The sequence below is a fragment of the Pezoporus wallicus genome, unplaced genomic scaffold, assembly GCF_028554395.1.
Source record: "Pezoporus wallicus isolate ANWC-B61680 ecotype Strahan unplaced genomic scaffold, APGP_CSIRO_Pwel_v1 contig_4722, whole genome shotgun sequence".
NCBI classification, from domain to species: Eukaryota; Metazoa; Chordata; class Aves; order Psittaciformes; family Psittacidae; genus Pezoporus; species Pezoporus wallicus.
The window spans coordinates 6,316,309-6,343,229 of NW_026641840.1; the positions used below are offsets into that span (position 1 = coordinate 6,316,309).

At 41.4% G+C, this 26,921-nt stretch overlaps 1 protein-coding gene across 2 annotated transcripts; it reads left to right on the top strand.

Moving 5' to 3' along the window:
* The first annotated feature begins 1,833 nt into the window (after positions 1–1,833).
* Positions 1,834–25,565, top strand: SLC38A4 (solute carrier family 38 member 4). 2 transcript variants are annotated; one of them, XM_057425491.1, is made up of 16 exons: positions 1,834–1,977; positions 5,808–6,038; positions 6,943–7,033; positions 8,390–8,505; positions 11,532–11,605; positions 11,737–11,829; positions 14,144–14,225; positions 14,318–14,400; positions 14,497–14,555; positions 14,947–15,225; positions 15,344–15,423; positions 16,514–16,614; positions 17,586–17,710; positions 20,330–20,474; positions 21,453–21,550; positions 22,992–25,565. In XM_057425491.1, exons 2-16 carry the CDS (start codon positions 5,920–5,922, stop codon positions 23,091–23,093), a joined length of 1,647 nt encoding a protein of 548 aa, XP_057281474.1. In that variant the 5' UTR covers positions 1,834–1,977; positions 5,808–5,919; the 3' UTR covers positions 23,094–25,565. The 2 variants fall into 2 exon arrangements, with proteins under 2 accessions (XP_057281474.1, XP_057281475.1); XM_057425492.1 differs by lacking the exon at positions 1,834–1,977 and adding an exon at positions 4,277–4,394.
* Positions 25,566–26,921: the final 1,356 nt, after the last annotated feature.

Consider the following 26,921-nt stretch of genomic DNA (forward strand, 5'->3'; position numbering starts at 1 on the left):
GAAGTCAAGGCAGAAAGGGCTCTGCAGTCCTACGGTAACAGTGTGACTCTCTTCAGCCTGAAAGTTGGATACCCACATTTGCTCCGCTGAGAGAAGTCTTTCCTGGTTAAAATTAAGCACTGCTTCTCTAGTTAGGATTAGGCATAAAGAACTGGAAGTGTCAAGAAACCCCACGTTAACACAGCTGGTTCCTCCACTGCAAACAAAGTTACCTACAAGCATGTGGACAGTTTCTGGCAGCCCCACCTGCCTGTATGCCTTTTGCTGCTTAATACCTTTGGGGCATCAGATGCTGGGGCAGGGGCACGGCTGAGACCATCAGTCCTGACAACTCCATCCCTCCATGCACTGAGGAAAGACACACACCCAAGCACCCTGATGCGGCTACACTGAGAATTGTGCCACCCAGCTTAGGCTCGATGGATATCAGACACAGACATGGATGTTTGTGCTGTTTGAAAAGAAAATGAACTCCAATCTTTATTATTATTTTTGTAATCAGGTTCAAAACATGTATCAAAAGTAATTTTCACAGCTGTTGCTGATTTGTTAGTACATCTGTCCCCAAATCCCCCTGCTGTTTGCTTTATGGTTTGTAATCTTATTTTCATTTGTTTAAAGAAATGTTTTCCTCTCCCCTGTCATTACATGAGACATCCACATGAACAACAGCACAACGAGGAAACTGCCTATACCCACGGTCCTGTCAAGTACTCAAAGCAAACAGGCACAGAGCAGGACTGCCTTCCCTCACCCTCCCTGCTGCTCTGCTCCTCTCCCCCAGCAATGGCATAGAACAGTTTGGTGCCAAATCACAGCTAAGAGCTGCTTTAATTCATTAAGGACACCTATTCTTTGTCTTACGTTTAGAAGGAGAGCCTGTTTCCCTCATCAGACCAATTGATGCAGAGGAAAACACAGGCCGATTTGTCTGAGTCTATACTGGAGCTAGGGTTTTTCTGGAGGGGGGAACCATGAAACAGCACACCACAGGCAGTGCCAGCAGCAAGCAGGAGGAAGCCCTGCTCACGGCCGAGAGGGGCTGGGTTCCCACAGGTTGTCACACAGCCTGAGCTAAAGCAGGCTGAAGTGCTCCACAGGAAACTCTGAGAATTAAAACTTACATCCCCTCCTTTGCCTTCCTTTCACAGTCAGGCCAGTCTGGGGGCTTTAATCACAAAGCCTACACAGGAGGGAGGGCTGGAGAGTTGTTTGGGTTCGTTTTTTTAATTATGGTCATTATGGAATTGGATAAGAGGTTATAAATTCTACAGTATTGCAGTCACATTACAGGAAACTAAATACTTCTCCACAGGTCTATATTGCCGTTAAATGAATAACACTCATCACTTGACATATACCTCCACAATTGCAAAGACAGTAACTATATCAGCTGGAAAACTAAGGCACAGGTCAACCAGCCTATTTGAAAACACACACTTCCGATCGAGTCCTCTCGCGCACATCTCACTGCAAGCACAAGCTGTGGCTCTGCAGTCACAGAGATAAGAGCAGCGCCGGAACCCTTAGTTATTTCTCCCAGATTCTGTTTTCCAGCCTTATTACTATTGTGCTACTGTAAGTATAACGCACACGCATCATTCAAAAATGATGACTACCAAATGAAAGCCTGGGTGAAGCATTCTGCTATGCATTTTGTAATCGTGCTAAGCTCAGAGAGCAAAGAGCTCTGGTAACGGAGATGTTTGCCCTCAGTGTGCTCCAATAAACTGATTTACCTTTCTCCTTTTTTTTTTCTCCTTTTTTTTTTTCAAAAAGAGCTGACGCAAGTTTGTCAAAGGGAGTTGTTGGGGTGTAGCAGCTGGTGATTGGTTCTTCTCATACACTCCCATTTGTCTTTAAATCACTGTCCAACTGCTCTAGGTTGCACATGAGCAAATTTTTCATTACAGGTGCAATTCCTAAAAGATACAAAACTGCTTAGCAAGCAAGCGGGAGAACCTGCCTGACTCACAGGTAAACCTACAGATTTTCTTTACAATGTTTCATCAATTTATTCTAGACTCCGGCCAATGGAGCATTAGAAATGTAAATAATTTGTAAATAAAAGTGCAATGCAAAGGATGGGCTCCTTAAGATTTACTGAGATGGCAATTTATGTTGGCAAATATCTTTGACACCTCTCCAGGAAGGGAATTTAGTCTTGTTTCATTGTGGTTTGCATGGCAAATCAAACTAAAGCCATCAGATAAGCAGAGAGAGGTGTTTAAAATTGACCAGGCAATTAAGGAATGGATAATTGTTTCCCTTTGCAGCCCTTGGCTAACTTCTGAGATTTGCTTTTCAAGACTGGTTTAATTTCCTGGTTTAACATTTCTGTAAGAATAATAATTTGTGAGAGTAGGCTTTGTCTTTTGATTGTTTATTGCCCAGTGACAATACTTGCTTCATTTTGAAATAGCTGCATAGACAATTTTATTATAAAGTCACTATCATGAAGATGAAGAGTCTGGAAAAATCTGCTAAACCTGATACCATGGCAGAGCTTACAAACCTTGATACTGCAAAACCCATGAAAATGTTTGTCATATCTGTGGCCTGCCATTATTTGCCCAATGGTTGACCATTCTCTTAAAGCCCTAACTGCAGACTGGACAGAAATCAATAACTTTGTAAAATCAGATGCCAAAAAATGCCATCATTTTCTGAATCGTTGCTGAAAATTGTAAATGTTGCAGAACAGTACCTTATACTTGAAAAGAAAAATAGTTTGATAGGGAAAATAACTTCCCTCTAATAACAGGTGAATCTCTTTTCCAACCATTATTTCCATTTTAATGCCACACTTCAAGAAAAATCTTTTCTGTTCAGCCAAATGCTACATGAGGAGACAAAACCATCACCATACCGAAGCCAAGTTTAAGGAATGCTGTTGAGCGAAGAGATTTTTCTTGTGTGTTTAGGCACCAAATTCAGAATTCTGAGGCAGAAAGCGCTAAGTCCCATGGAAGATAAAGCAGATAAACTTTGGTGTTTCTCCTCTGATGCCATGTCCTCAGCTTCTGGCAGGGCCCAGATGTGCCTGACCTTGGTGGCCGTGTTCGATCACACCATCATTGCCTTGGTGCTTGGCCATCAGCCAGGAGCGGTGGTTCAGCCAGCGTGAACCCCTGCAGGGTTCATGCCACCAGTCCTGGCAGTGGGCTTGGGCATGGTACAGCATGCAGCTGTAGCCAGCATTTTATTTTAAGCAGAGTCAGCTAGTGCATCCCCTTCTTCTAAATAATATCTTGCAAGCAGAACAGCAAACCAAGAGGTGCAGAGCTACCCCATTTCCTCATCAGGTGAAGGGGTGCCAGCTCTGCCCCTTCTACATTACTTGTGGGGAGCACATGCTACCTGTACATCAGCATCCCCCTGAACCCTTCAGGACTTGCAGCGTTAGGAACCTGGAGATAGGGGTTTCCAACAGCTAAGGACCAGTTCCATCAGTTGTAATTACACTTGTTAGTGTTTGCAGGATTCGAATCTAATACCAAGTCTGTTTGATGAGTATCATCTTGCTCACATTCACACTAACGGCTTTCAGCTCATGGTTTGCAGCCCCCTTGAGATCTACCAACCACTCCTTTAAAGGTGACAACTGCAACAAACCAGGTTGTCAGCAGATTTAATTTTGCCACCTTAGGCTTTGCACCTTCACCAGACAACATTCAGGAATTCATAGGTTTTAAAAAAAATAATAATTAAAAATCAGTGCTTTTTGCACTAATTCTGGTCTCTTGAGGTGACGCCCATGAATCAGATTACTTGTGTAAATGTTTGACAGGACAATGTCCAGATGATTCTTATGCTGCAACATGTGTTTCCAGTCAATTTTTGCTCCCCTTTCTAAACTGTGTTTGCTGTGCTGCACACACTTTCCTTCTCAGCCTAATCTTTGTGTAACTCAATTCCTGGCAACTTTTTTGCTTACTTTTCCTCTCTTTCCCAACTCTTTGAAGATCTGTATTTTTTGGACTGCCACTTCTGGAAAAGACATTTCTCTGACAAGCTTTAGGCAGCGTGCACAGAGGAGATTTTACCCTTTACCAGAGCAGGGCTAAGCACGGTCAGATTTGTCCGCCTGATTTTTATACCATAGATCAGAAGTGAACACCAGGAATTGGAAGGACTTTCTTTCTCAGACAGGGCAGCACTGCGCTTGAACACGGTTCTGTGAATGAAACCACAGTTGGGAGGGCTCTCTTAGGGGGGTTTATTATTTTTTCATGTCACGGAGTTATTCATATCCCAGGAGGGCAGAACCGCCCCCCCCCTCAGCCACTGGAATGCGAGTGCTGGCAGCTCTGCCCTGATGCCCGAGTCACTCATCCCCACACACACACTCCCCGCATGGCAGCAGAAAGGAGTAAACACAGCCGCTCGCTCTGGTAGGAAACCTTCTAATGCACTGTGATATTGCTTTGCCTTTTCGGTTGTCTGGTCTGGGTGAATGTTTTAGCGAGAAGCAAGGAAGCTGCCGTTAATTTCTGGCCCAGGGTCAGCTTTATCCTCCAGGATTGGTATTTAAAGTTTGCATTTGCATGTTAAGCACATGCACTCTAACAGTTTGCCACTATGTTCTTAAGAACAGCATGTGGTCTGTAGCAGAGGACAGGGAAGGTCTGGTCATCGAGGAAGGACTTACACATCCATAAGCATAAAACCAGAAAAACGGCTGCTAAATAACTGCAAGTTTGGTGTTACAAAGAGACAGACGTAGAAATTACTCATTGCTGTGTGTTCTCGTACTGTTACTACGCAGTGCTGGGGTGCGTTTAGCATGTGATACTTACGAAAAATGCAACAGACCCAGCCAGTGTGCCTGATTGCAAGGGAGCAGGTAGAGTCTGCAGTTCTGGTCCCACGTGTGCCAGCAATGTGCTATGTTCACTCCCTTCACCAGCGCGCCCCTTTTTCTCCTCAGCTGTGACATGGAAATACAAAATGCATTAAGGAATATCTTTGGGAAGGGAAAAGTATTTTAAGACTACACTGTTTCTTGCTCAGTGCTTTCCTTGAGTCTGGGAATGAGCAAGCGAATGTAAATGTGTGTCTGCAGATAAGACTGTAACATAAAGCTGCTGAAATCCCAGAGGTGAAGTCCTCTTTGTAACTTTGTTTTGTACAGTTTCCTTTGGTCCATATGGAAATACAGAGTTAGTTGAGCATTTATTCATATGATTTTTAAGAGGCAGGAATTCTTTTAACAAGGTTAGAGATAGTCGGTCTTATGTTCATCTGGTAGTCTTTAGTGAGACAGATCTTCTAGTGGTGGGACAAGAGTTAAACAGATACACTGCCAACCAGAAACCACTGTATCAGAGTTGCACCTCCTAATTATCATAGAAGTGATCATGCAGAGATGTTCATCTCTGTCAGATCCCACTGAAAGGGATCTTACAACAAATAATTCAAAGCACTGAGCATTTCCTTTAAGAGCATGTAAGTTTTGAATCAGTGGTAGGGAAACCCTCACAGACCCCCTTCATTTCTAATAGCAAGCAATTCTGTAACACCTTTCCTTAGAAATTCAAGAAATTATTTTCTGCTGGCTTTGTCATTTTGATGGATGCTGGACATCCACTGTGCATCCTTTGGCCCTTGCTCTCTTTACTATTTGAAGGGAGACAGAAGGTCCAAACACTGGCATATAAAGGGATATTATGCTTGCCCGGAATTTTCCCAGTCTGCAATGCTTCCCCTCTAATGCTATTACAAAGATCAAACTCAGACCCAAGGATTCACACTGTTTTATCTAATTTGAGGAAAACTCTAATGATTCTGTTGTGTTTTGTTTGCAGAACAGAGTGTTCCGGCAGTCCCCGCATGGTAGAGAGGACCCACAAGCAGACAGCGCGGTGCTGTTTACACTGAAGAGCCAAGTGCGTGTGCTGGAAAGCACTGACCACTCTAATGGATCGCATGGAGCTGCAGAAAGTCAACATCGAACTGGATAATCAGAGCAACAGTGGGGAAAGCCTTGAAGACAACTACACAGAGGTGGCGGGTTCAGAAAAGTCTGCAATTACAAGGTAAGCCTTTAAATGGGAAGGCTCTTCCGTTAGGGCTAGAAAGCAATAATCGAAACACAAGCTTCACTGATGTCATCTGGGACTCAAAACATCTCCTAGGTAATGCATTGAAATTGGTGTGATTGCTTCGCTAGTATTTCCCCTTCAAGATCAATTGTCCCTGCCCTGTGCCCTGGAGGATGTTATGCCAGCACAGCAGAGCCACCATGGGTCCCCCCCTTGCTGGCCACCACCTGGAATGACCTCTGCAGGCTCCCAGCTCCAAGAACCTGCCCGTCAGTTTCCAACTACTCCAGCCAAATAATACACGTGTAAATTAATATGCTCTCAGGGCAGTGCAACATGAGCACCCCGAGAGGGGAGATTGCTTTCCAGAGCAAGGTAGGGAGGGCAGCAGTTAAGTGCTCCCAATGGGACAGCCCATCCTCAGGCATCTCCAGCACAACCCATCATAGCACCAGCACCTGGGTGGCCTGAGGAAGACATCGCAAAACCATCCACCAGCCTCCAGATCTCAGTTTGCTGACACCTCCCTCATCCCCCCCCGCCCTTATCTCCAACAGGGCAGTTGCAAGGCACTCTGCTCCTCAGATGTGAAGTTCATGCTCAGCTTTAGCCCATTGCTGGCTATAAGGAACTGTTATTTTCCAACATCTGCAATGATGTATAATTTGAAGATTACTGGGTTTAAAACTAAATGCCAAGGCAAGGCAAAGATCTTCTAAACATGTGATTGGACATGAGAACCTTACAGGAGAAAAGAGGTTTTTTTTTTCCTGAAGGATTTTTAAATATTCATTGCAATGGTCAAAGGGAAGTTTTCACTAATGATAAAAGGCTCTACTTGACCAGAATGTGTGTCATAAGCCTCATCTAATATTTTCTTATTTTCCTTTGTGTTCAGTCCATTTGCTAGTGATGATGCAGAAAGTCAGAAGTTCCTTACAAATGGATATATGGGTAAAAAGAAATTGGAAGAATACAATGAAGAATATGTAAGTTTTATTCATTTTTAAGGGTTACAAAGGGTTACAATTTATTAATTATTAAAATTAAGGGTTACAAAGAGTTACAACTGCGAAGTAAACCCGAATCTTTTTCCTAGTGTTTCAGTAAACAAAATTACTCTGGAGCTTGATCAGCATTATCTTGGCTTTGGAAGAATAAACACATTTTGTTGTAGTGCAGCAAGCCCTTTCCATAGTCTTGCAAGACTGGATCTTTCCTTCTCAAGTAATCAGAAAAATTCCTCGTATCATGCTTGGACTTCAGTAGCACACATGCCCATGTCATCTTACCCAAGATGTTCAGCCAGGCTTGGTCAGCACCCCTTTTTCTGACAGAAGATTTGGCTCAGGAGAACTTTGTTGCTTGTATATCAGTGTAAGAGCTGGGACTTAGTGCATGTGTGCTTGTATTGTTTATTTCTAGCATCCACGTAAATGAATCCACATCCAGCTGCATCATTTTAAAGAAAGGGCATTCGTGTTTGGCTTTGAAATGCTGAACATTACACTCAGCACACCTGCATCTTTTTAGATAACTTCATATGCAATTGGAAGCATAGCACTATTCCTGGGGTGTGCATGTGGGTGCCTTTCTGCTCAGGATTTAACTTTATTCAAAGTTTTCATGCACTTGCTGCAAAGAAAAGCATTTTCTTGATCATGTTACAGGTTTCATTCAGATTGATTAAATAAAAGCAAATAATATTACTTCTGATTGCAAGCTAAAATTAAGAGCCATATTCCCCTTTTTTCTTTTCCACTTGGTGGCAGATGTGACTCCCTTACACACCACCCACCCTCTCCTAGTTTTTTGTCCTCTTCCACTCTTCTGCCTCCAGCCTGAGACACACAGTGCTTCCTTCTTTTCTCCCCCAGACACACTTTTATTTCGCCAAAGAAAGAAGCACATACTACTTAGAGAAAAAGTCGATAATCTGATTAATTTTTAAAAGTAATCTGAATTTTTGAAAGAATAAATAAAATCAATAAATATAATTTTGTAATAATCGGTAAATCTGTTAGGTAGCAGTACGTATTATTGTAGAGACTGGCCAGCACTGCCAGTTGTGGCTATGTCACCTCAGTTACTTATCCAGGAAGCACCTCCCCTCCCCACCAAGACAAAGAGAGTGGGAAGAGCCAAACACATACCAGCACAGCTGGCTTTGGGAGTAAAAGACTCTCCTTATGGTGGCAAGCACCTGCGGACCCGGGAACCTTGACAAAGCTCCACCTCTAAGGATCAAGGGAGCAATACAGGGAAAACCAGCAAAGAGGATAATTAGTCTGCTGTGCTCAGTAAAATGTAAATTAATTGCTATTTTCTGTTCTTGCTCCCAACAGCACCAGGGAAGAACTTCTTTTGGAATGTCCACTTTCAACCTCAGCAATGCCATTATGGGCAGCGGTATCTTAGGGCTCTCCTATGCCATGGCCAACACGGGAATTATCCTTTTCATGTAAGTGCACAGAAAGAAAAGCAAATAGAATATAAGCAGTGAGATAGAGCGAAATATTTTGTGGTTAGGGAGGTACGTTAAGCTTGTTTTGTTAGCTGAAAACTATTGTAAGATCATCTGTAATGAAAACATTTTAGTTGCACCACAAGGAACCGTCCACTGCTGACAGACCTTTAATTTATTTTAGCCCTGTTTTGTCTCAGGAACACAACTGTGAATTAATACTGTGCAGTCAAAAACCAGAGGGGAAGAACAGTATACTGGTCCTAAAATAACAGCAGCAATCTTGCTGGTTCAGTACGGGAATTCAACAAGGGAAATAAGTCATCCATAAAGTATATATTTACATCATCTCAACTATCTAATCACTATGTAGAAATGGAAGAAGAATATTTGCTGTAAGTCTGAAATAGCAGCATGCTTTGAATGCAAAGACATTCACAGATTTATCCAGATTTAATGCTACTCCCTCAAGTCTATTTGTACTCAGTGTGCACAGATGACAGCAATGGTATGTGGCTGACATACAGTATCTATACAAGATGGGCTTTGATGGACAGTAACAGATAGCCATGTGAAGTTTTTTAATCTATGGCTAACCTTGTAAAATGAGACAGATTGTACACAACAAAAATAATAATAAAAAAGATCTTTCTAATAACTGGTTTTATTTTTAAATGAAGCCTTAATTTTAATCCCCTGCGAGTCTGGAATGAAACACGACAGTACTGTATGACAATAGGCCATTGTTTACATTACTGAAATCAAACAAGCCTTTAAAACAGGTCGCATTGCTATCTTTATATGGCTTCTTTCTTCTGGAAATTGTGTAAGTACGACAGCAAGAGCATTTGAAATGCTACATGTAGCTTCCAGTTGCTAAGAAACACCTCCTGTTTTGCCAGCAGAATTTTTAACTGAAAATTAATTGTAGATGCAAATGCTGTCCTGGATAAGTACTTCCCAGCACCTGCACTCAAACGGTTTAGATACACTATTTGCAGATATAAAAATGGAAACTGGTTTTAACATTGACTGCATTACAGTTGAAAAAAATGTAGGCTTTGAGCACTTATACTAACAAGTATGGCCACAAATTATCACTGCAAAGAAAACTGTGATACATCAATCCTCACTAGAAAAAAAATTAAAGTAAAATTTACCTTTGTAATATCTTTATTTTTAAGGCTCTCTTCATTCACACAGGTGGCTGAAAAGATTTGTTATGAGCCTAATGACATTAGCTCTGTTGGCAGTGCTAAAGCAGGCAGTAATGCTAAAGGAACCCTATAGAGTATTAAACAGCAAAAGCAAAGGATGTTTCCACCCACAGCTCATTTTCTTTTCTGTCCTACTTCCATACTTTCTGCATGAGAACATTCTCCCTTTCATTAGAGGAAGGAGTTTTATTTAAAAGTATAAAACTGTGTGGGGATATTGTTACCCCCACGGCATGCATCCACTGGCTGGAGGTTCCTCTGTTTTCACTGGGCATGACGTTAGTGTTAGTGGGACAGAAAAATCCCACCTACTAAATGGAAACTGCTGGATGTTAATTCTAATTTAGGTGATGCTGGCTGCATTGTCTAAATTTTTGTAATTTGCTGTTCTCATGTTGCCCAAGTGCTCTCATGTTGGAAGATGTTCTATAGGGTGAAGGCAAAAGGAGGGCTTCTAAAACTCAGAAGCTCTGCAGAAGTTCCCATTACATCCTCCTCTCCAGCAGGGGAGGCTTGCAATAGCATGGAGCACACACCAGAGCACCACTTCTACTGGCTGGCATGATTTAGCAACCAGGATGGCTTTGGTTTACCATATCTCATGTGCCAGGATACAGAGACCATGTCTCTGAATAGCAGCTACGTGGATGCCCATAATCAAAACAGATACTGTCTTGGCAGGATGCAGTGTGACCTCAGATATGATCCCCCCTTATTGCATGAGGCCAGGGCATGAGAGATGATCCTGCTCACATGAAGTCCATAGTGCTCTCTGTCTCACCTGGAGAAAGAAACTTCTGAGAAAATTGTGATGATCTGGTGGCCATTACCTGGCCCAAGAGCCTACGTCTCTTCTTAGACTGAAATTTATTTACAGTCTTGGCTGTCGGTATCTTCCACATCTATACCAAACCACACGTTCAGTGGAGTGGAAAGTCTGGGCACAGCCTCTTGCTGGGCCACACAGTAAGGCACATCTGTATTTCCTAGCTCTGTCATGTTATCATCACATCCCCTTCTACACCAGCACTTGTATAGGCTGATGACGGGATGGTTATGGTAATAGGATATGCTGCCCATGGCAGTGTGCAATGAAAACGTCATACAAAAGCTACATTTTTTACCAGAGGCACTAGAGACAGAGAGCTGAAATCACAGAGGACGCAAGTGGTGTGTGGAAGGAACATGGCAGTAAGCAGATTTAACAAATTCAGGCACAAGTACCTTCAAGCAGAGTAGTCCAGAAGAGTATGCTGCAAGTGCTCCAAAAGCAGGTTTCCCAGGGTCATGCCATGCTTTAGTGTTATGCAAGATTTCTAATGCACTTCACATAGCAAGCATCTCAAGCTAAACTCCACAACTTCACAATGACAGGGCAAAAGTCTAAAGCAGTGACTAGCCAGGAAGTGGCAATGAAGTTGTCACAGTCATAGTTTGGGCTGGGCTTTTTTGATAGCTCTGAGTAAGGATAGAGATTAAAATCAGTGAGCAGGTAAAAGACCAGACCTGACTCTTGCATAGAAATCTGTTTACTTTAGTAGGGTTCTGCTAAGATTCTCTCGTATCACAGAATTGGCACTTACCTGGATTTAAACAAGCCTTGAGGGACTTTTGGCATGTATAAGGTGCAACTGCAGTCACAAGCTAGTTACCACTTATCTCTGCATTGCACTGCCAGTTCAAAGCATAAACTTGCTGAAAACTATTTACACATTGAACTTCATAAGAATGAGCAAGTGTATATTCAAATGAACTGAGTGTCTCTGATGTCCTGCTTGGGATTCTGATTGCTGCTTTGTCTTGCAGAGTTTTGCTGCTCAGCGTAGCCGTACTGTCGCTCTACTCGGTCCACCTCTTGCTGAAGATATCGAAAGAAGGAGGTATGAGGATCAGACTGGGACTAACAGTCCCTGATGCATGCATGCATTTTACTCTGGAATGCAATTTGTCAAGTGCATCCTATTCAGTGGTCCATGTTTCTTTTTTGTTTTGTTTTGGGGTTTTTTTTCAGAATCACTAATATATGAAAAACTGGGAGAAAAGGCGTTTGGCTGGCCTGGGAAGTGTGGTGTTTTCATTTCAGTTACAATGCAGAACATCGGAGGTAAGGGGCAAAAGTCTTCTAACTTTTAACACAAGTTCTTCCTCTCCTCTGTTTAGCTAAATGGCATCAGAGATGAGTCAGGTACAGTACATACTATTTTGTAATAAGTAAGGACAAAAAGAATTCATCTTCATTGTTTCAGCTACCTGATGCTTCAGTGTCTGGTGAAGGCTAGCTGCCTACAATCTCTCCATGACCAGTGAAGAGTTAAATGGCTTGGCTGACTGTCTTCAAGGAGCTGGCCATTTCTCTTTATTGATTACAGTTCAGACTAGCCATCATCTGCTTCAACTTAGAAAAGATTAAACCTACCTAAAAGAAACAGCACATGGTTCTGTCTCCTCCATACAAGAAAGCTTCTTGAGTAGTTTATTTTCCAGCTAAATTTTGTCTCTGAAATGATAGTTGGGATGTGATCTAAGATGTTGAGTGTTTAAGAGTGACTGTTGAAAGTATTCATCGAAAAAGATGCTCCCTGTGAAATATCTATCAAAAAACCTCCACCCTCTCAGAACCAGAGGCTGTTTATTTACCAATGTAAGCAGTAGGGGTAGGACTGTGCATTCATGCAACAAGACCTATTTCCTTTTAATATTTCCTTTTCTTTTAAGAAGCCTTTTAGGAGGCTGTGGAACACCACATCTGAAATATTAATATTTTCAGATATTAACACGTATCTGAAAGCTCGGTGAAGTCTGTAATTTTTTTTCTAGATTTCTTAAGGAGAAGTAGTTGAAATATAAATTAAATGCATCATTGGTCAATTAAATGTATGTAGATTTTCTTGTGATCTTTCTCTTGGAATTAGTATGTTCCAATATCCATCACCAGAACATTACTGCTCTTTTAGAGCAACTTTGCTACCCAGACAGAAGTGGTTCACATGTCTCTATTGCAAGAGACTTTTTAATTTTGTCCATCCTGTTCTATGATCTTTCTAATATCTAATGTGGTTCAGGAAAGAAGGAAATATGCTTCGTTGTTAGAGAGGAATAGCTGCTCCTCTAGTTCTCTTGTCTAGACTGATTCATAGAGAGAATGTTCATCAAAGACTTCTCCGTGGTGAACATAAAGTAACTGAAGAAAGCATGCTTTATATTTACATGAGTTGTATAAAAGTCCACCTTTCCATTAGGACTCTCAACAACTAGTTGAGTTTTTGAATATATACAGTATTGGAAGGGAGAAGCTGAAAATACAAAGGATAAAGAATAAGGTAGATGAAGAAAACTAGAGGCAGTAACAACTGAAGCTACTACAGAACGTGGATGAACAGTGTCCATTGGAAAAACATTGCAACAGAAAAGGAAAAAGAAAAGTTGAGCGTAAATTTCGTAAGAACAGTGATTTGAGCACGTTGTTAATTCAGTAATAACTGTATTATATTGTAATAATGAATGTTAGATGTCCTTCAGGACATTCTCATGACCTTGTTGGAAGCTGACCTAATAGAGAGCAGTTCAGCTGAGAAGGACCTGGGAGTATTGGTAGATGACAAGTTGACTATGCAGTGTGCCTTTGCAGGCAAGAGGGCCAACAGCATCCTGGGGTGCATCGGAAGGAATGCGGCCAGCAGGTCGACGTAGGTGATCCTCCCCCTGTAGTCAACCCTGTGAGGCCATGTCTGGAGTACTGTGCCCAGTTCTGAGCTCCTCAGTACAAGAAAGACAAGGAGCCACTGGAAAAGGTCCAGCAGAGGGCCACAGGGATGATCAGGGGTCTGGAGCATCTCTGTTATGAGGACAGATTGCAGGAGCTGAGCCTATTTAGACTAGAGAAGACTGAGAGGGGATCTCATTAATGCATTTCAATATCTCAAAGGTGGGTGCCAGAGAGGATGGTGCCAGGCTTTTTTCAGTGGTGCCCAGCAACAGGATGAGGAACAGTGGCCATAAACTGAAACACAAGAAGTTTCACTTCAACATAAAGAAGAACTTCTTTACATTGAGGGTGGCAGAGCACTGGAACAGGTTGCCCAGGGAGGTCATGGAGTCTCCCTCTCTGGAGGCATTCTCTGAAGGCATTCAAAACTCATCTGTGTAATGTTCTGTAGGTGACCCTGCCAGGGGGGTTGGAATAGATGAACCCCAGAGGTCCCTTCCAACCCTAAAGATTCTGTGATAACAATATCAAGGGAATATACCATCTATTTAATCTCACTGTTATTCGAACAAAACTCATTTCTCTATTTTAATAAATCCTGATTTCCCAAAATAATATATTTTTTGTGCAGCATTAATATTTTCTTGAAACAAATTATTTTTGTTGGAACTACACTGTTTTCTCTGAAGGTTTTTGTTTGGGTTTTTTTCAGCAATGTCAAGTTACCTCTTTATTATTAAATATGAACTTCCTGAAGTGATCAGAGCATTTATGAAACTCGAGGAGAGTTCTGGGTAGGTACCTTTGCCCAACCTGAGCCTCAGATGAAAATTTTTCACTTTGCTGTCGGTGGGAATGATTGCTATTTTTTATTCCTCCTCTTTAGAGAATGGTACTTAAACGGGAACTACCTCGTCATACTAGTAACAGTTGCAGTTATTCTTCCTCTCTCCCTTCTAAAGAGTTTAGGTAAGCTTAATGCCCCACTTAACCTCATTTGTTGTTTCTGTTAGAATTGTGAGTTTATATGTAGCTGAACTGGTTTTTGTTTTTCTTGCTGCACAGGTTATCTTGGTTATACGAGTGGGTTTTCGCTGACCTGTATGGTTTTCTTTGTCAGTGTGGTAGGTAGCTGTTTGGGTATTGTCTCTAAGCAAATACAGAGCCTGTAAACTGCAACGCTGTTCTATTTCTTACCACGACAATTTAATGCGAGTGTTAGAATAGCACCTGCAAGTGAATGAAATCAACCAGCCTTTTGCTGAAAAAAGGCCAGAATAAAAAAGTTCAGGCTAAAAAACAACACTTGAAAATAAAAAATAAAGCAGGCCAACAGCAGAGGCAGAGTAACAACAAATACTTGTAGGCAAAGCAGAAGTAGTAGCACTTGGTTTCTTGCTCCCTCCCTTTCAACTATCTCTTCTGTGTGCCTCTTTATATTTCTCTTGGCATACCCTGGATCTAAGTGTAATATTTCATGGTACCACCCTTCTGATATTGTCTACTGTTTCGTAGGTAATCTTCAAGAAATCCCAAATACCTTGTCCTCTCCCCATCATGGACCATGGGCTTGGAAACTGGACTGCCAACAACAACACAGTGCCAGCACACCTGATCATGTTACCAAATGAGTCTTTCAGTTCTGGTGTGAATTTCATGATGGACAACACTGCTGGGCACTTGCCGGGCCTTGAGGAGCCAAAAGATACCTCTCCCAGAAGTGGTGTGGAATATGAAGCACACGGCGACAGTAGTGATATGTGCCAGCCAAAATACTTTGTGTTCAACTCACGGGTAAGGGACATTCTGTAGAATTTGTTTCTACCCATTCGTGCCACAGCTAAACTGTTGCAAGCCAAAAGTCAGAGGTACAGCAGTGACCATTCTTACTAATGGAAGCTTTATTTTACAGACTGCCTATGCAATACCCATCCTGGCATTTGCATTCGTATGCCACCCTGAGGTGCTACCAATATACAGTGAACTGAAAGAGTAAGGTTCTTAAATTTTGTCCCGTACTTCCAGTTAACCAGTTAACCAGTTAGCCAGAGATCACTACATGTTCTGCCTTGATTGCTGGTGTGTAGACACCCATCCGTTAATGATTTATTGCTTTCCATAGTGAGCAGATACTGGCTTTGCTTTGACTTAATAGATATTGGTGACAAGGGAGCACTGTTCAGATAGCTGCATTAATCAATATTTACTTAGGAAAGGGGAATGTGGACAGACCTTCGAATGATGTGAAATATACTGGGGAACTTGGTTGCACTGAAACTGATAATTCTGTTTTCTAATAATATCTTAATAAACTCTGTGTCTGGGTCAGCTGCTGCTTACCCTTGAGGTTTCTTGGGATGCCAAAGTTTTGGGTGTCTCAGTCTCTTCACCCAGCCTATTTTCCTTATGAAATACACTCGCTTAAATCAGCACACAGTTGACAGCTGGGAAGGGCTAAAAAATGCATTTGTTCAACAGCAAAAAATGACATTATAGGAGGTTGTGCTGCAAAACTCAATTACCTCCTATTTCAGCAGGTTTAACCTCAGAAGAAATAAAAATTCTCTGATTACTTGGGAACATGCTTCCAGGTCCTATAAGCTGAAGATTTTCTTATACCAATTCTTTAACCAAAGGATTTCTAAACAAAGGATTTGCCCTGCAAGAGTTTCCTGAACCTGCAGAACAGCCCTATGTAGATATAAGGGTATGCTCATATAGAGCTGACTGAAAACTCTTGTCTATTATTATCCCCAGCCCTGTAATTTTAGCCACTCTGGTTTTTATTTAAGATACACCATTTGAGATTGATTGTATATAGATAATGATATACAAAATAATGTGGCATATTTATATGTTGTCACTAAGTAAGCAGTACAAATGGAGTTCAACACGCTTTCATAAGTCTGCGCAGTTCTGCAGAGCTGCAAAGCTTCAAGAGCTCTGTATAATCAATGTAGTTGCTATGAACTTACTAGCCAATGAAAGGATGTCTCTAAAGCTATGACTCTTCTGAGTACTTTTTGCACAAATAGAGGCTTTCTAAGACTAGCACTGTTACCCTCTTTCTCTCCTACTTCAGTCGCTCCCGAAGACGGATGCAGAATGTCTCAAATATCTCCATCACTGGCATGCTTATCATGTACCTTCTGGCTGCGCTCTTTGGATACCTTACCTTCTATGGTAGGTCAAAGCCTTCTTTGCAGAATTTTCACTCTCATTTTAAAGCAGGCGAGATGGTTCTACCACACTGAGGCTCAATTTTTCATGTATTACACCTGGGCTGGAATCCAGGTGTAAGCATTATTCAAATATAATACACTGTGTTTCCTAATGAATAAGCGGTGGGACTTACCCACCTATCAGACCGCAAGCTTCTCATCCATGAGAAACTCAGAGGCACTTACTAGGGGCACCAGTTTTGTATCTCTTGGTTTTGTGAACTCAGGCAGCAAGCTGCTGTAAACTTGGCTTCTGGTAAAGGCCAAGAGTGACCATACTAAAAATACTCTATTGCTCAACAGTTTTACATAACACTATTAAGGGCTGCCCACCCTGGCTTTGACGCCACTAATTCAGCTTCACCTATGCCGACAAACAGGTGCAAATCATTCTAGTGTAAAAAAAATATGGATAAGCTAGATTAACCGGTAGGTAAACAGAGTGGGCTGTATTATCCCACTGTTTTATTCACTCACAACTTCTTTTTACCTCTTTAGCTCCTCTGTTGCAGCAAAGAAGTGAATGACACTGCACAAACTGCTCTCTATCACTGGGGCAAGAGGGCCCTGTCTGAGAGCTGGGACACAGCAGTGGAGTTTGAAGGGAGGTGTTCCCAGTTCACTGGGTTGTTTCCTATTTCATATCAGAGCAATTATTTCTACCTCAGGTTCCACACCCACTTTATGACTTTGAGAAAGTTATTCGAGATACTGGAGTACAAAGCATCACCTCAGAGCATCACTCTCACCATCTCTGAATGATGGACTTGTATCTTGTGCTGGGAAAATTCCTCTTTCATGTCTAGCTCATAAGGCGTCTTATGAGAGCAGCTTGGCCAAAGCTAACCTTATCATCTGGCTGCAGTATAAGAATCCCTTTGTATGTGCAATATTGCTCAAGTGATTTGACTTCTTTCTGTTTCCTTTTTGTAGGAGAAGTTGAAGATGAACTGCTTCATACATACACCAAAGTGTACACCTTTGATGCGCTCTTGCTGTCAGTTCGCTTGGCAGTGCTGGTGGCTGTAACCCTGACAGTGCCCCTTGTCCTTTTCCCTGTAAGTAACAGAGCTGCTGAAGCTGAAATCAGGGCTAATCTGTGTACACTGACTGTATGTACTCAGCATGGTCAGACTTTAACATTGAAGAAAACTATACCTGAATTTATATTTTGAAGGGCGTTTTCTCTTATGTAGTTTGACAAGGGCAAGGACCTTAAGTACTTAGGGTTACAGACTTTGAAAGACTGAAATAAATCAGTCTTTATAAATAAATCAGCAATAAATCAGAAACAACTGCCCTGGCTCGCTCTCTCTGTACTATACTTATTAAAGCAGTAGGGTAAGTAGTGGAGACTTGGGGGTATACTTACAAGATTTCCTAATACAGACATAGGCACCTACTATAGCATTCAAACTCAAGACAGCCACACGCAGCTCAGTCCATGTGCTATGCTGCACTGCCAGACCTGGCTGCCAAGGCAGAGAGGCAGAGGCCATGTGGGCATCTTGCATACTTGAGTCTATGGAAAGGGGAGGAAACTAAGTACTGGAAACACAGGCAGTAGAGACTCAGCCACATAATCAAGTGCCTGTGCAATGTTTGGAGCTTCTAGGTTCTGTTCATGGAGAAAAACACAATATCAACAGCAGCAGAGAGAGAAAGACACAGCTGCACAAAGTGCTCTGCAGAGGACTGACAGTGCTCAAGGATCAATCCTCACCTGAAGAGCAGCCCTCCAGGCTCCTGAATGTACAGGACTGTCTCTCATGCCTTCCCTAAGCTGCTAAGCAGCAAGGGAAAAAAATAGTTGGTCCAGGTCATTAAGTTTTGGGAGGCTGGTGTGCCATTTGTATGGCACGCACAAGCCCAGCATCATGCTGCCGGTGGACTCCCAGCAATCTGCGTCACACTGTAGCATTGCTATCTGATGAGAGCAGTAACCCTGGGTCCTGTTGCTACGTTGTCCTGGATGCAAACATGAGCTCTGCGTAGGTACTGTTTCCAGGCTTACTGACAAATACCTAAGAGCAGTGATCACCATTCAAGGTTGTCTACAAAACAAAAGCCAGAAGTTCAGGTATATAACACCCATTGTGATCAGTCCATCTAGTTTAGAGTGCTGTGGTGTTCTGCTTTAAATGTGTGTTTAAACCAGTGCGTAGATTCTTAGTCCTAACTAACTGACCACTCTTCATGGGAAAACAATCTAAGGGCATTGCAAAAGCCTCTGTCAGATGCAGCATTTTGCATTTTTTGCTTTCTGTATAATCATATTTATGTCTGAATCAACCAAGTGTGCAAAGGCTTTGCAGTTTCATACCACAATACTAATCACTCTGTTAAAAGAACTCCCCAGGAAAATATCATTTACTTGTAAACCAGCATACAATTTTATACGGCCTATTGGGACAGCCAGCTTAATAGATCTAATTATTTCATTACTCCAAATAAGCAGTATAGTTGTATCTACTACCTATGAACCCTATAACTACCACACTTGTATTTTCCTAAAGTAGTCACAGTTTATTATTTAAAAAAAAAACCATTGCACCATTAAAAAAAAAATATTCAATATAAATCTATGTACCATTAGTCACAGTAAACTTCAGTTTGATAACTTCATTTTAAGGACTATATCACAGCAGGAATAATGCACAAGACAGTGAGAATAAGTGAACAGGAATGCAAGCAGCAGTTCTTTGGTAGAACAAAGCTATTTTACACCAACTCAGAGGCTGGACAAAATTTTTGCAGCCTGCCTCCCTCTTCCTAATATTGGCTCACATCAAGCTGCAAAAATATAAACTGCAAAATTCATGTTGTGTTTTCAAACAATGGCTCCATTTGACAGAACCACAATTGACTCACCAAGCTCAGCCAGAAACAGTTGTCTGTTGTTTTGAAAGAACCAAACAGAAGAGAGGTTTCAGCTTTTTTCAGTGTAAAATCATTTTTGTTCAACTTCTACATTTCAGATCTTTTAAGTTAATCACGGTACTTCAGAGTAACACTATCTCCAGCCACCAAAGGGATTTGCTTATGACCTTTTTCCTACTTACCATCTTCGCTGATGAGAGAGCATAAAAACTTTCTGTGTGAGAAAGTCAACAGAGCAAAAAGGATCCTCTTCAATAGCTTTTAGGATTACAATTTCCAAGCAGCATTGAAAAATACGTTTTTATTTTGAGAGATGAGATATATTTGCATATATTTAACAAAAGTAAAACAGCAGCTTGTTCTTTCCTCACAAAAATAAATGACAGCACTCCTATGGGATTTTCAGAGGGATCAGGTTTAAGAATACAGCAACTCATATTTCACCCATGCACTTTTTCCCTACTGATTTGTATTCACAGTAAGGGGTTTCTTGGGTTTTTTTTTCGCTGATATTAGCATCTTTCAGTTGAACAGATTTCATGTCCCTGATTTTACACCCTATTTACTTGACTTTCTCCTACACTGTAAATATTTGAGTTTCTGCATTAAACTGTGAATCCAGTTCTCAAAAACCTACATCAGAGTGAGGTTACATTAAGGGAATCAAAGACTGAAAACACATTTCTTCAGTCAGAATTTCTCACAGGAAAAGTATCTATCGACAGATCACTTAAACAATTGAAAAACAATGATAAAATAATTGCTGATTAACTTCCCCCACTGCTTTTCCTTTACAGATCCGTTCATCTCTCAGTGAACTGCTGTTTCCTAAGAGGCCGTTCAGCTGGATAAGACATTTCCTGACTGCAGCAGTAATTCTTGCTTTTAATAACCTGCTTGTAATTTTTGTCCCAACGATTAAAGACATCTTTGGATTTATTGGTAGGTTTCATAAATACTTTTTGTTCACTCTGCTAATCCTGTCCACAACATATTTACATTCATGGGCTGAATGACAGTCTCAGTTTGGGTCTTACAGTAGAATAATATAAAGACAGATTAAAGTAAGGAAAAACAAGACAAAAAATCCTAAATAGCTGAGACAAAGCTAAACACTACCCAATATTGTTGCAACCTTGCATAAGGCAATAGGAATAAGGAATCCAATAATCTCAGTTCTCATTTTAACAAAAAAAAAAACCATGGGGGCATATGGAGGAGTGGGAAATCTGCTCTGGTTTTCGAGCATCTATAGCCTGGACAAAATGCATTGACTGCCAAACTGTGCTGTTAGAAAAAGGAGAACTGTAACACATTTATTTTAACATCCACAGTTTTCTCCCTACTTCTTCTTTTTGGACAGTTTTGGCCTCTGACCAAAGAGGTCCATGAAGAGTCTCCATGCTCTGAGCTGCCTGAGGACTTGGGGATGCCGATGCCCTTGAGAAAGGCACCTCCATGGGGTTTCTGCATATTTTATACTCCACTCAGGCAACCACTTTGCTCCTCGCTGATGTTTACACCAGGGCCACAGTGCTGGGCTCTGCTGCGAGGAGAGCAGCAGCCACTTACAGGGCACAGGTCATCCACCTTCTTTTTGACACTTGCTTTCCAGTTCCATCGTGCCCTTGGATTGTCTGTTTGTCCTCACTTCACCAGCTCACATGCAGACATCCATAACACAGGCAGCCACACTGGTTTCAACAAATCCTCTCAGTAATGAGTGCCTCTTTGGGCACCAAGCACTCAAGTTAGTGTATGGAGACCTACAGCTCTCCATGAATGCTGTCTATAGAGAGAGCCCTTTGTGTGCAGCTGGTCTTGGAAGAGCAGCTGCCTCCCCACACACTCTCTTTTGCAGGTGTACTATGTTGGTTACGTGTTAAATGACACAATGCTCAGCTCTGCTTTCTCTTACAGGTGCCTCTTCTGCTACTTTGCTGATTTTCATCCTCCCTGCTGCCTTCTATTTGCGGCTTGTTGAGAAAGAGCCCCTGAGGTCTCCCCAGAAAATCGGGGTAAGGGAGCTGGCAGCAACTGCAAAAGGAAGGATGGGAGGGTGTGTGCTTTCCACAGGTCACACATACTCAGACTGCAATATCTGGCAGTTACTCGTAAATGGTAGTACCTTGCTCAAGATATAGGTCAGGCAGTGTGATCCACCTTGGCGTGGAGAGCCAGGCTTTACAAGCCAAAGCCTCTGGTGCCCTACTGCTACTGACACACAACAGTAAGTGTCTATGTTAAAGTGTTCCTTAAATCGCTAGTAAAAGGCATTTTTTTAATCCAGTCTAAGGTCTAGCCAACACCTCCTTTGCTTAAACAACATCAAGACACTGTATAAGGAGCTGCTGGTTCATGCTGTAAGGCCAGCTGTAGATTAACAGGAAGATTTGAGGTCAAGGTTAAGAAGGAAGTTTTACTGCAGAGATAATTAAGCGATACTGAGTGCTCCACTGAGACAGATCCATATACCTACAGGAGACATACATGAAGATTTATCATTTACACACAGTGTGTGTTTATACATCATGCTGGTCTGCCGCAGCAGTACCTTTCATCCTGAACATCAATAGGTATCTGCACATTTAACAATATCACCAAGGAGATGTCCTTTGAAAACTTAATCAGAAAATTGATGAAATATATATGCAGGTACATAATGTAAACAAACTTACATATATGCATCTATCTACATGCTCCATGCAAAAGCATGGAGGTTCAACCGATACACACTGCAAGTATAAAAAAAATGGTTGTCATCATGAAATTATTCCTGATGATTACTTTTGGAGCTGTCATCAGAGGCAGACTGGATATCTGCTCCCGTCTCTCTTCATTTTTCATGTTGCTCTGTGCTAGGCACATCTATAATTTCACACCGTGCGTTGAGATCACATAAAATATTCATCTTTGTGTTGTGAGGCAGAATATTGTTGAGTGTGAACAGATTATGGTGAAATAAAGCCCTGCTATAGCAAAGGGTGACTATAAACATCTGAATCACTTGCATATATACAGAAATGCCTTCAGAGAGGAGAGTTAGGCTTACCAGTTTGTCATATAGGGGTGAAAAGGATTACCTCTGAAGCTGATGAAAAGGATTAACTCTGAAGCTGTTCTTGATATCAGAGACAATGATCATTCATTGGAAATTGGTCAGCTTTTAAAGAAAAAAAAACCCTGTTCCTGTGTTATATTTTGTATTATTGTTAATAGTAACAAAGTGGGGCTTTTTCAGATCTGGTCTTGTAAAGCCTGGCTCTCTTGGAATGAAATTTGCACAAGAGTAACTTTGATTCACATAGCCCTGTATGACACTATTTGGGCTTCAGTCACAGAGAATGACCTAAACTCAGGCCCCAGGTGTTACAAAACGCAGTTCCAGTGGTACAGTCTGTGAACTACAGTCTGCTCAGTCACTTGCTTTATTAATAAAATGTTATTTTCTAATTGCAGGCTCTAATTTTTCTCATAGTTGGCGTAATCTTCATGATTGTGAGTATGACTCTTATTGTAATGGACTGGATTTACAATCCCCCAAGTTCCAGACATCACTAACCTGTGGAGACAACTGAGTGCTTTTTATACAATAAATATTTGCATTGTGTGCTCCAAAGGACACTTAAATGGAACTGTTATTCCTAGCTAGTAACTGCAGTATTTTGAAGACAGATTCTGGTAAGGTCACTAGAACCCAATGGAGTCCATGTCCTCCTTTTCACTAACGATATTATTTATGCATTAGGAACCTGAACTTAACATTTCTGGCCAAGTGAAATGAAATGTGTGGTGTGGATGCTTTCTGTTTTCAAAACCAAAATAACTGTGTACATAGTCCTCAAAAATAGCTTGGTGTCACTCTTTCCAAACTCCCCCATCATGCTAAAAGCCACAGTTCCTTTAGCCCTGGAAAGGCAATGGCCAGAAAACCAGCTAGAGCCTAGTTCTCTATCTGAAGCTCAGGAGTGGCTGCCCAGGTCCAAGAGAAAGAGTATGGTTTCTGTAGGGGATCTGAAAGGTAACTGCTCCATACCAACCTATGTATCAGAATGGTGATGGCTTTGACAAGCCAGTAGACAAAGCTGAGCATCAGATTTGTCGCCCAAATTTGTCACCCTTAGCAGGTGATGGCTGTCGTACAGAATAAAGCTTTCTGGAACAGACTCTGTGCTGGGATGTGTGCTTGAAGTACCCCTGAGCATTCATGTTTTGTTGTTAAAGATGCTTGTGATGGAAACATCAGGCATTTCTGCTGTGGGGTTTTTGGTTTCCTTTACTTTTTTAATTCTTGTGTGAGCTTGCATCACTGAACAAGTTGTATCCATAGAAACTTGTCTTCCACTCTCATGGGAATTTAAGGAGACCACAAGGTGTGGCGAAGCACCCTGTCCAGTATTGTTCACTACTTGTGTATTTGGTAAATGTTCAGTGCAGGAAACTGTAATTTGCTATCTATAAAAAATATATGTATTTATGTACATATTTTTTTGTTTTCCTCTAGTTATAAAAATGTTAACCTGTGGTAAATGATTTTTGGAAATTTTTTATGTGTCACTTTCTTGTCATAGCCACACACAATATTGTTTTGAAAAAAACATATTGGTTTGGTGGGTTTGTAAAAGCTTCTTTTTTATTCTGCAGTGTTTGAAATATACCTGTAGCAAGACCTGTTACCAGCACAAAACAGATGCAGATGTTTATTACTTATGTTACAATAATTTGCAAAATGTTTTCCTGTTGAGAATTTTTAATACTTGGCCTCAAAGTTCTGTATTGCCATTGTACACCATACATTTGGGTAACTTGCTCGGCTGTTGTACCTTAGCTTGTCTATGCATATGCTAGCATTCAACAGCATACAGAAAACTAAGGTATCCAAAGGAAAATACATTACTGACAATCTCAAATGTATCGTGCTATGCAGCTGTGCAAGAAAGAGAAAAAAAGGTGAAATTCTGTGTTATATGGGTGCTTAATTAACACTTAGTGCCCTCCAGACTGTGATTCTGGCTCTGCTGTGGGGTACCTACATATGCTCTCTGTACACACCAAGGAAAAACAGTCAGAGAAGTCACAGCAATTCCATCACAGAGGGAATGTGTGGGAAGGTGCGACTGCTGGTTTTAACACACTTGCACAAATCCAGGCTGGTGCAATTGGAGCTTGCATTTTCCAACTTAGAAATCCGTGGAGCACACCCCCGCGAACTCGGGAAACCATAAAGCACACAAAATTTGTCTCTGCTCACTCCCGTGTGCATGTGCATGTGTATGAACGCACGTGTGTGTAACTGTGCGCATACGTTCAGGTGAATTGGAAAAGCATATCAAACATATATTCCAAGCCAACTGCCATCTTTCTGAGCAGTATTTTATGCTCACCTGAGTACTGTATGCTTAATATACTGGGGCACACTTCCTCATAAATGTTTTGCATTTATAAAAGGAAATGGTGCTAATAATCTTTTGCTCTGTTCTAAGCAGACTAATACAAAATATTCTGCATTCTTGCTGAAGAGACCTTTAGCATGGTCTAGAGTTAATAGTAACACACCCGCACGTCTCTTTTCCTGTTACCATTACTGAGAGTTACATGTAGGGAAGAACTGAATGGTAACTGCATCTTTGGTCCAGATCAAAAGCACATACAGTGATTACAGCTCCATGTAGAGACTTATGAATTTGTGTAGCCCACCTAAAACACCCATAACCTTAAGAAAAGTAATGGAAAAACTATGGAACAATGACATAACTTACTGCTTTTTTAAGGCACAAAACTGTCGGTGTCCAAACCAGATGTACAGAGTCTGTAAAATGTCAGTTTTTCAAGTTAAAATATGTTGGTCATAGTGATATGCAGCTGCTGTTCACACTGGGGAGTAAGGGTAGTATTGCACACTAACTTATTAGCACTGCTGGGAATGGTGGATGTTGGAGTTTCTTGTTCATTTTGTAATGTTAACAATAGGCCTTGTGAGCATTTTTATTACAAAATCATCCATGGATGTATAATAAATGAATTTTTCAGAGCGTGTAGATCTTTTTTTTCTTCTGTTTTAGGCTAGCAGGAGAAGGTTTATTTTTATTTTCTTTTAATCAAGCAGAGTCAAAAAGCCAGAAAGTCAAAAATGCAGCCTTAACATGAGCATCACTGAAACTGAGTTCCCTCTAAAGAGAGAAATTTTTGTATCCACCTATCTCCACAGAAGCAGGATGGCAGCCCCTTCATATAATAACCCTTTTACATACCCTGTCTTGTATCTATTCACGGAGCAGCATAGACATCAACGTGTAGAGAGTGGCTAGTATTAAAAGTGGGGTTATCTGCAAGGTACTGAATGCCTCATTCTTTGGAGCGTGGGATTAGCTGGGATACACAGTATAGCAGCTAAGTATAGTCACTATTAGGAGTGCACACCAGATGGTACTGCTCTGTATAAATACTTCCTATCATTGCAGCTGTAGGTTTTCCTGCTGTTACATATTTGTCTTGTGTATAATTGTAGCCCAAAATACACTGGTCTATGCATCGCTCCAGCAGTGATGAACTCAGGTGAGAACCATGCTCGCAGACCCAGACACTTGCTCAACAGCTGCAACACAAACATCCTACCTGATTTTCTCCTTCCCTTGTGGTGAGGTATCCCCAAATTCCCTGCAGCATCTCCTTTCCTCTGTCTTGGTGGTTCTTGAGCTATATATTTCTTGTGGCAGGAGGCTGTTTTAATCAAATGATTAAAATGGTGGCAAGTGAATAAGGGGAGTTAAAGAAAAGAAAAAGGTATGTCTTCAAGAACAAAAAAAGGAAGCAATGAAAAAAAAAACCCAACCCAGAAGTAATGAATGAATATTTCAGCTCTGGATTTGGAAAGAGGCAGAACAAGGGATATTTACTAGAGAGCAAGGGACACCTATTAGAGAGCAAAGTCCTCCCTAGTCCATAAATAATCAAAAGTGATGTTAAACAACATCTATTTGAAGTAAGGGCAGCAGGCCTAGATAAGCCACAAAGCAGGTGGCTTTGGCATTAATTTTTAGTAAACCCTTGCATGCTTGGCTAGTTCTCAGTGGCTGACATAATAGTCATGAGAGCTGGTCAGCAATTACTTACTAGGAGATCTATTGGTGCTATAGGGGGAAAATTTCCATTCCTTTGACTTTAAACTTCAGTGGAAGTTTTACTGCAAATGTGCTATTGCAACAACATTCTGGCAGAGCCCAGGCAGATCCACCTGGAAACTTGCCTGGTTTTCCACTAACTGCCTGGCAAGGTGCTGAGGAGTCTCAGGGGCTTACGGCTTCTTGCTTCCACCTCTGCTGGTGGCTGGATACCCTGGGAGGGAGACCTGCTATGGGGCCAGCCCACTGACTCCTGGGGGTTCAACAT

What these genes read in the sequence shown, in the direction of transcription:
- SLC38A4 (XM_057425491.1), top strand. Translation starts at nt 5,920, where the DNA reads ATGGATCGCATGGAGCTGCAGAAAGTCAACATCGAACTGGATAATCAG. An exon ending in GAAGATATCGAAAGAAGGAG is followed by an intron (nt 11,606 to 11,736) that starts GTATGAGGATCA and finishes GTTTTTTTTCAG; the next exon opens with AATCACTAATATATGAAAAA. An exon ending in TGGTTTTCTTTGTCAGTGTG is followed by an intron (nt 14,556 to 14,946) that starts GTAGGTAGCTGT and finishes ACTGTTTCGTAG; the next exon opens with GTAATCTTCAAGAAATCCCA.